The following is a 10,502-nucleotide window of genomic DNA, read 5'->3' as shown; positions in this document are numbered from 1 at the left end:
AGGTGGTGCTTAACTGCCGGTACATGTTGCTTCTATATAGAATCTTTTAAGGCGACGAGGACAAAACTTGTTTCCGTGTGTGTCCTTCTATTATTCGTTTGCCTTTGGCGCACCTTTTGGGTTGAGTTGTTGCGGTCGTAAAAAGACTTTGCATCCCTAGTGTCTGCGCCTTTATTATCATGCGTCTGGATTGGGCAGAATAATGCGACATGAGGATGACTGCATGCGTCTGAAGGTATAACTTAAGCTTCCAAGTTGCAACAACTATTTCCAAAGTTAGCTTTTGAATTTCTAGTAACTGGTTTCCGCATCGATGAGAGCTTTTGAACTGTGAAATATAGGTAGTCGGGCCCCCAACTCTTCTCGTATGAGGGTAGAGCTTATTGCTGCTTCAGATACCGTTAAACATATGAATAGGTCATTGTCTGGTCAGACCTTGAATCACATTCAAAGTAGTGGGAGACTTCATATTCAAGATCGCTCGGACTTGCCTTGAATGTGCATCAACAAGCCTCGTCCCAAAATGCATGCTTCTCTACCAGAGCGAAAGAGTTTGCCAGAGTTGGATCTTCTTTCATGATTAATTTTCTGAATAGCGGGTGGTTTGTTAAAAGTCCTTTTTGGAAAGATGATCTAGTTATCGAGTCGTTGCATTGGACTATCTTTGCCTTCTCTGCTTTAAACCTCTTCACATAGTCGCGAAGCAACTTCTTTAGGTTCTTCTTGACATTGAACAAGTAGTCGGACTTCTTCTTGATCGAGCGATAAGGTGAATATTCTTTGGTGAAAACTAAAGAAAGTTCGTTGAAACTCCGAATAGATTGTGGCGGCAGTGTGTAGAACCAATCTTGCGCCTCGCCTTGTAAAATAGAGGTGAATATCTTGCACATGAGATCATCGTTGTCTTGATAGAGGATCATTGCGCTTCGGTAGTGCTTCAAGTGTCTTTCTTGGTCTCCATTTCTTTTGAAGGATGTGAAATATAGCATGCTATACTTGCGTGAAGGCTCTACCTACTTAATCTCGTTCGTGAAGGGTGACCTGCTTATGGTTGTTATGTCCCGCCATAGTGCCTCGTCGGTGACCTCGTTGCATTGGAAATCGCACAATCGCTCGGTTAAAAACCTTCTTACTTCTTCTTGAATTTGCCTTTGTTGGGGACTTGAAGCTCTCGGCTGCCTCCAGTCGTGACCTGCAGATCTAGGTTGCTCTTCCATGTGTACGGCTCGTCTATGTCATGGCCACAGTGCATGCGGTACGTTCCTAGCAGGCGAGCGAGTTATTTGCAGGTTGTTGGTTGAATTTGAGTCGGATTAAGTGATTGTTTCTCTCCATCTGTCGTGATGCCTACTCGGATGTATGGTGTAAGATGCTCCTTATGGGCCTAGCTGCGAATGAACATTACACCTGGAAGGTTGCTCATGTTGGTTATCGAAGTGTGACCCTAACTGTGAGTGTATGCTCGTCCATGGGACTAACCAATAATGCACACTCCTCCGTGCACCAAGACGAGAGTATATGCTATCTCGAGGGCCTCGTCAAGAGTGTACACCGTCAAAACGCTCAATTCGTGACTGGTTAAGTGGCTACTTGCTAGGACGTTGTTGGAGAAGTTCGTCGTCTTACCTCGTCTTACTTCGGGACACCTCATTTAGGGCACGTTGCATCTTGGTGCACTGCAAAAACTGATTCACCAAGGTCGTCTGCTGTGCGAGGGTGCTTGTCAACTCTATAACTTATCGAGACAAGTGTTGTTTGCCATTTGGGTTGGAAGAGCTTAGACGGTACACGTCTCCTTAAGCAGTGGAAGTGTAATGGACTACTGGCATTAGATTTTGAGTTTCAATGAGCCAAATCTACAAAAAAATAAAAAACCAAAAACCAAAAACAAAGGTCCGAAACAACGAAAAATGGGTCCGGAACGTCAAAAAATAGTTCGAGATAGCCAAAAATAAGCTTGAATGGGCGTTAAGAGTAACGGATCTAGTCATGGCCGCACGACCGAGTGTGGAAAATGGCATGGCCGCACGGTCGTGTAGAAAATGGGCCGTTAGGACCTACCACCTTGATAACCCAATCGGGTGCTACTGGATTGGGCTATGTAGCCGGGCCCGCGTGGCTGCAAGCTGGAACATGGAAGGGCTCGAAGCGTTGGAGCATGGTTCACAATGAATGGGCTTTTGGAAGAATGGTGCTGGGCTTACACGGATGAGGCCTGCATGCTGGGGCTTAGGCCCGTTGTTGTCACATGTTGCTTCTTGGACTCGCTCACTTTGGGCTTCCAAATATGTGCTGGAGGCCAACATCGGCTTAGCCATTGGCTAGAGCTGCGCTAATGGATCTGCTGCAGGAATCAACTTGCAGGCCTAGAGCTCTGGGCATGCACCGTGTGGACTTCTCTTAGAAGTGCCGCAAGGGCGGCTTACGCTGGGATTGGGCCAACATGGGCTGCTCTTTTGATTTGTTGCAGCAAGATTAAAACAAGGATGATTAGGCCACGGTAGTGGCAGTGGGTGGTGGCAGCCTCCGTTGCTCCATGATCCGTTCAGTGGGTGAAAACCCAAATTTGTAGGGAGCGTCTTTTGATGTTATTTCATAATTTTTCTGTCATCTGATGTGATATATAATAGCACACAAATTAAACCCTATAATTGTAGTATGTGTAAGTAGGGATCGTTCTAGGCCGGGGATTAAAAGGGATGCTAATCTACACAATTTAAGTTTGTTGCGCCGGGGGGGCGTTTGTTGCGCAGGACTATCTCAGACTGGATTAGCTTCAAGGACTAAGCTGGACTGGCTTAGACTAGACTAAACTGGACTAACTTAGTGAAGCGCTTGGTGCAGTATTGGACTAAGAATCTAGATAATAACAAATTATAATATTATATTATTTAATATATAAATTATTAATATTTTATTATGATCTTATCTTTTTCTCCATCTTTTCCTACCATTTCCGTCCCACTTTTTTCCTCTTCTCTCATCGTCCCACCCTCTCCCTCTTTTTTTCCTCTTAGACCTCTCAATTCATGTCTCTTTCTCATTCCTGGTCAAACTCCTTATTGATTCCAGTCTATATTTCTCTGTCCTCCCTCCCTCTCTAGTTATGCGTTGTTCGAACGAAACCTCACGGCTTCAATTTTCCCGACGAGTTACAGGTTTCCCGATGTGTTTTCTGGCCAACCCTCGTTAAATTGGATGAAGTTAGCACTGCCAAAAAATTCATCACCACCCCTGGACCGAGATCTTAGCTTTGAATGCTCGTCTGTCATGGATTTGAAGAAGCCCAAACAGGCCGAGACTTCCAGGCCATTTTCCGGCCACATTCGACCACATTTTAGCCTCGATTCAGGTAAAATCGTAATCTTGTCACTCCCAACTTCAATTTGGTATATTTTATATGAAAGTTGGTTGTGAAATGGATCTGAAAGAGAGTCAGAAAGTTGATGATTGATCTAGGTGACCGGAGATGACGAGGAGTCTGTCGGGAGTGGTCGTTGAGCATGACGAGGACGAGAAAGAGAGGATAGTCTTAGCTAGTCCCATGGTTATTGGGGGGTCTCGCTAAGACCTCTTAGTGAAGGGTTTTGTCCATGCTAGTCCCCTTTAGTCTCAATTAATGTTAGTCCCAGCATGGAACAAACACAGTATTAGACTAATAGCTAGTCCAGTCCAATACAGTCCAACTTAGTGAGGGCAAACAAACGCCCCCTAAAACACTAAACTAGACTAAAAAACAGAAAACTAGACTCTAATAACTCAAAATAAGCTAAATAGACTCAAAACACACAAACTAAGTTAAATTGACTCAAACTAGACACTAAAGGGTTGTTTGGACGAAAATTGCTTTTAACTTGACTCAAAACACTTAAAAACATAAGCTTTGACAGATTCTAACTAATTTGACACAACAAAGTAAAGGGGATTGGGTTTTTGACAAATTTAAAATAAAGACAAACAGATTTTAAAGACTCTAAACAACTTGGACGAAATTGGGTGTTTAAATGGGTGAATGGCTAGCTAGACGATTCATCTCCACACATGACACATATGCATATAAATCGATTTCCAGTAATTATTCCTTTAAACCATGAATGACAATGCCCCAAGTTAATCGTGAAAAGCACAAATTAACTTTCAGATTTTCCTAAATTCATTGAATTGGATGGAATACGAATCAGCAACCAAATTATTCTTATCAAGTTCCCTACATAAACAGCATAATAGATATAAAATCAAAGATCATTAAACTTTGTGAAAATTATAAGCATTGACATGACATTTGTAACTATGAACTACATGATAATTCTACCATGGATCTACTTAACACGATTGTGACTAGCAACCTCCACTACTTGTAAATATAAGTTCATAACGATTAGGTGAAATTCCCTTACATTCTAGCATCTACATGCAAACAAAGTGTGCACCCTTAATCAACATACAAGAATAAGTTATCAATCAAATAAATAAGTAAATCGTATTCATGTTTTACGAAACAATAACTGAAGGAAATCAATTCATATCACATATATATTCATGGCTTTGAATTCACCTCTAGCTAAAAAGAAATTAGTTAATTTAAACATTGAAAACAAAGAATAGAATACACCTAGAAACGCTCCAACAATCCAACATCTTGAATGGCAAGCACGACTCCAGGTGGCTCATTCTTCCTTGTTGCGGCACAATGGGGATTTGTGTGTATGATGGGTGTGTGTTGTGATGTGAATTGTGGTGAATGATGGGTGTTTGAATGAGTGCTGCAGCATCATGTATTTATAGGGAGAAGAGAAGGCACGGCAAGGGTAGAAAATGAGGGGAATTAGGACTCCAAATCACCAAAGAACAAGAACACTTTCATTCAGATTCTAGGGAGGACAAGGAATGGTCCTTGTGGCAAGAAACATGTCTTCTAGAAGGGATAGGTGCGGCACCAATGTAGGAGAAGGATAAGGCTTCTAGAAACCTGATATTTAGGTGTTCTAATGACATTTGGATGTCTCCCTTGCAGCAGGAATTAAGGTAGCAAAAGATTAGGATAAGATAAGATAAGATAAGGTTGGACAAGGTTTGGATAAGATAAGGTTGCTTGGATAATGTTCCATGTTTCTTTCTCTTTCGTTATCTTCTTTGTCTTGAACTTGTTTCTCTAGATTTGTAGTATGTTCCTAGCCTCTTTTGACTTCAAATTCATCCATCCACCTTGCTCCATATGCAAGCTATTCATTCCAACCCCAAAACTGCTCTAAATAGCTCCAAATTGCACTTTCTTGCCAACTTTGTCATTTAAACCTACAAACACACGAAAATAGCTTAAATAACTATAATAAATAGAATCTGACTATGTAAATGCAAGAAAACAAGCTAACAAAGTCGCATAAATATGCTCCTATCAAATTCCCCCACACTTAACTTTTGCTAGTCCCTGAGCAAAACAAAGAAAACAAAACACAACCTAAACCTTCCAACAATTGCCTCAAGGATTTCCAATGCAACATGACATGTTAAAAATCACTACTCTCACAGATTTTAGCTATCCTACCCTCGGGCATACACTTAACCGCAGTCACCACTCACTAGCTCGCATTTAATCAATTAAAACAACATTTTGAATGTAGTAACATACCTTAGAGAATTCCCTCAATTCCTCACTGGATATACTCTTTATTTTCACACAGATTTTCTGACTACACTCCCTACACTAGGTATATGTGAGAAGATTGATATAAACATGTAGACTAGCACTCACATATGTATAATCAAAGAAGACACTTTTTGGAATTATTAACATAAACATGTATATGATCTCCTGAATGGAATGCCACTACTTATACGCGAGAACCAAGGATACCATATGCTCGTACCAATTTTAAACTCCATATATTGACATACATAACAATCAAGATAGAAGTATAAGGGTTGTAACGGGGTTAAGGTATTGGCTAACAAAGAAAGGTAAGGATAAACAAAAGTTCTTAAAGCAATAGTAAGCAAAGTAAAGTAATAAACACTTAGAATTCACTTTGAATGCAGAAATCAACTCTAAACACGAAAGGAAGATTCACATAACACTTAGGGCTAGATTCAAACTTTTGGACCCTTTCTTCAACAACCAATACTTGTGAGTTCAATCTCACTTATTTTCAACTCTTTTTCTTTCTTTTCTTCAACTTTTTCTTCTTTTTTCTTTCTTTTTCACGTTTTTTTTTTCTTTGGCACACAAACGTACAACCTCATAGAATTCCAAAGAAACACCTTCCCCCACACTTGTGTTTCTGCAAATTGTAGATAAAAAGGAATTCCCTCTAAGTCATGGTCCACTATTCTTTAAGAACAAGGGTATGGATACTACTATTCTAGGCTAGGTAAGGATAGTGTGGCTAACAAAGAAAATAGGCTAAATAAGGCTCAAAGGGGTTAAACCTACAATACATATGCAGGCGATAAGGCTTTTTGGCTCTGGTTTAACTAAACAACTTCATCTTGTTTTATGTTATGCACTCAATTTTATGCTTTGAATGAAATGGGCATGAGTTCTAGTATTTGGAACTGATGAAACGCATTCTAAGTAGCAACCAAGCAAAGAAATAATGAGATCATGCAATGACTTTAGAAAAAAAAAATATCACAGATTAATAACTCTCCAAACAAAGTTTAGGCTCATGTCTCTTGGGGTTGTAGCGTTAGTTTGAGTTTCTTCCTTCAAGCATGATAACTACAACTAAGCATAAACCAAAGAGCATATCAAACTTCCATCCATGTTTGTAACTTTCTTTAACAGTCATGTAATTAAAAACCAAATCCTCATTATTGTGTTGGAAGGTACCTTAAGACACAAACAAACAAACAAAAACGACTCTTTTTGGGTTTTTCAAACACTCTTTTTCGATTTTTTTTCACATTTTCGGATTTTCTGTTATAGGACATATTAAAACACCTCAAAACACACTAAAAACACTTAAAAACAGTGAGTAACAACTTTAGACGTGATAGGTGATAAAATCCCATGAAAAATCATTTGTTTACCCCCCCCTAACACTTAAACCAAACATTGTCCTCAATGTTTCAAACATAGACTCACAAACAAACAAACAAATAACACATCTAATAAACACGACAATAATGGCAAAATAGAAGCAATAAAGAGTAAGGTTTAGGAACGCAAATCTAGTTGTGGATTGTTGGAGATTCCTAGGTCTTCTTTATTTGAATGCATGGGTTGCCTCCCAAAAAGCGCTTGCTTTAACGTTTTCCAGCCGGATGATACCTCCTTTTAAGCTCCATTAGTGCCCACGGCATGGAGGTGTACATCCTCCACGACATGCTCCTCAAAATACTTATAATAAGGCTCAATGAATGGAAGAAGATAGTGATCCTTCCTGATTGTGGTGTTGAGCTTCCTAAAGTCCATGTAAACTCTCTCACCACCATGGATTTGATTAGGAACCTGTACCAAAGAAGGTAACAACCTATTAGTTGAAATGGGAATTAGAATTAGAATAGGTGGCTCACCAATATATTACGATGAAGACTCAAAAGTAGCAGCATTGTCAACAAAATCACTAGGGGTGCTTTCGGCCAGATTAGGTTTCTTGATGGCAGGGGCGTGTCCCTTGTGCTTTATTCCAATTCACTTTTCGTTGGTGGTCCCAAATGCATCATTCTTAATTGGTGCTTAGCGTTCCTGCCCTATATTTTTAATTACATCAATGGAAAAACAAGAACGAACATCATAAGGATTCTCAATAAATTCAAAAACTTTAAAGTTAATCATATTGCCACCAAACTCCATAGTTAAGGCTCCCTTGGTCACGTCAATCTTAGTGTAGGCTGTTTTCATAAAAGGCCGTCCAAGTAAGATTGGCGATGGTGGACAGTGGGCTGAGTCCTCTACGTCAAGCACATAGAAATCTGCAGGAAAAATCAAGTGGTCTACTTGCACCAAAACATCTTCCAAAACTCATCTCGAGTACGCATTAGATCGATCGGCTAATTGAATAATAACACCATCATTTTTAAACTCTCCTATATTCATAGATGCATAAACAGAATATGGCACAACATTAATTGATGCACCTAAATCTAGCATAGCATGTTCAAACCTTATATACCAATTACACAAGGGATAGTGAAACTACCTGGATCTTTGCATTTAGGTGGTAGCTTTCTTTGCAACATTGCAGAGACATTCTCACTTACATGTACCACCTCTTTCTCCCAAATCCATTTCCTTGTTGTACAAAGCTTCTTCAAAAACTTAGCATACTTCGGAATTTGCTTTATTGCATCAAGAAGTGGGATATTGACGTGCACCTTCCTAAACGTCTCCAGAATGTCTTTCTCATTCTCTTCGTTCTTAGATTGCATAATTTGCGAGGGAAAGGCACATTGGGTGGAATAACGTTAGAAACAATTGAATTTGGATTTACCTTGGTGGTTTGGGACGGTTTTGAGGCCTTAGAGGGAAACGACAAAGATTGGTCTTCCTTTGCCGTGGTCCTTGCTTCCTGCTCTTCTTCTTGCAGCAGCTTTTCATCCTTGTTAAGGCCTTGTTTGGATGGTTTTGGGTAATTTCCAAGCTCCTTGCCACTTCTCAACGTAATGGCCTTGGCGGTTTCAAAGCATCCTTTTGGATTCACAACGGTTGAACTAGGAAGTTTGCCTTGTTCTCGAAACTGCCCAAGGAACTCTGAGATCTGCCCTATTTGCTTCTTTATGTCACTCATCTCCTTGTCTTGGTTCGCTATTCTATTATTTTGATTTTGTAATCCCTGCGATACAGAAGTTAGTAATTGAATAGCTTGATCATTATCAAATAACAAACCTGAGTTTGGTTGAATAGTTTGTAATTGAGGTTGAGATTGTGCGAATGGCTATCGAAATCCTCCTTGTTGTTGAAATTGTTGAGGCTCCCTCCACTTGAAATTTAGGTGATTTCTTCATCCCGGATTGTATGTATTTGAGTATGGATCATTCCTTTGTTGATTTTAGCCTTGCTAACCTATGGCATTGGCGCTTTCCCATCCTCCATTCTCTATCAATTAAGGACTTTGATCATTGAGGTGCCCTTGCATAGAGCACACGCCACACACATTTGGTGTAATTCCTTGCATTTTGCATCCTTCGGCAACCTGAGATACAAGCATAGTGAGGTTAGCTAATTGAGATTAAATTTCAGCTATTGAACTTACCTCATGGACTTGCTGCCATGGGATGTCTCTTTGTCCAACACCTTCGTATTGTTGTGCATTTAAGGCTCGGTTTGCAATTAAGATCTTGGCAGCAACTGGGGTTTTATCAACTAAAGCACCACCTGTCGAGGCATCTAGCATTTATCTCTCAATGGGAAGAAGTCCTTCATAGAAATATTGAATTAGAAGCTTTTCTTTCATTTAATGTTGAGGGCATGATGCAACTAGAGTCTTGAAATGCTCATAATATGTTGGGAAAGACTCCCCTTGGCTTTGTTGAATTCCGTTAATCCTCTTCCTCAAAAGAATGACTCTCGAAGTTGGGAAGAATTTCTCTAAGAATGCTCTTTTCATGCTTTCCCAAGAAGTGACGGTTCCAGGTGCTAATTCAAAGAGCCAATCCTTAGCCTTTTCCAAAAGAAAGAATGGAAAGGCTTTCATCTTCAAAATATTGCCATCCATGTTAATTGGTGTCATGCTCGAACATACTACTTCAAATTCCTTCAAATGCTTGTTTGGATCTAACATGGATAGCCCATGGTATTTGGGAATGTGATGCAGCAAGCTAGACTTCAATTCAAACTCATCAGTCTTGTCTGGAGCTGCCCTAGGGTATTGAATGCAAATAAGCACGACATTGTCCAACCCCGAGGCTAAAAGTTCCTTGATTGTTCGATTGTCCATTGCCATGTCTTGTTTTTCCTCCTCTTCTTCTTGAAATTCGGATTCAGAGCTAGAACTAGGTGGATTTGGTTCTGGTTGATTCCTCTTCTTCCTTCTCAAAATTCGTTCAAAATAGTCGTCACATTCCAATATATGTGCACGAACAGGTTGAGAACGTCGAGTCATACACTAGTACCTAAAACAAAGAAAACAAAACAAAATCAGAAAACAAGAAAAACAAAACAGAAACAAATGGGAGATTAGCAATTTTGCTAATCCTCAACGGCGCCAAAATTTGATGTGATATATAATAGCACGCAAATTAAACCCTATAATTGTAGTATGTAAGTAGGGATCGTTCTAGGCCGGGGATTAAAAGGGATGCTAATCTACACAATTTAAACTCTAAAACACTAAACTAGACTTAAAAACACACCAAACTAGACTCTAACAACTCAAAACAAGCTAAATAGACTTAAAACACACAAACTAAGTTAAATTGACTCAAACTAGACAGTAAAGGGTGGTTTGGACGAAAATTATTTTGACTTGACTCAAAACACTTAAAAACACAAGTTTGGACATATTCTAACTAATTTGACACAACAAAGTAAAGGGGATTGGGTTTTTGACGAATTTAAAGTA

The 10,502-nt window shown here is 39.7% G+C and overlaps 1 protein-coding gene across 1 annotated transcript; it reads right to left on the bottom strand.

Moving 5' to 3' along the window:
• Window positions 1–503: 503 nt before the first annotated feature.
• LOC148695700 (uncharacterized) lies at window positions 504–920 on the bottom strand. Its single transcript, XM_088697375.1, has one exon. The coding sequence runs from the start codon at window positions 918–920 to the stop codon at window positions 504–506; it is 417 nt and encodes a 138-aa protein (XP_088553501.1).
• Window positions 921–10,502: the final 9,582 nt, after the last annotated feature.

Source organism: Pyrus communis, chromosome 7, assembly GCF_041283825.1.
Source record: "Pyrus communis isolate YQ-2024b chromosome 7, ASM4128382v1, whole genome shotgun sequence".
Classification (NCBI taxonomy): Eukaryota; Viridiplantae; Streptophyta; class Magnoliopsida; order Rosales; family Rosaceae; genus Pyrus; species Pyrus communis.
This window is presented reverse-complemented; position numbering and strand designations above follow the sequence as displayed.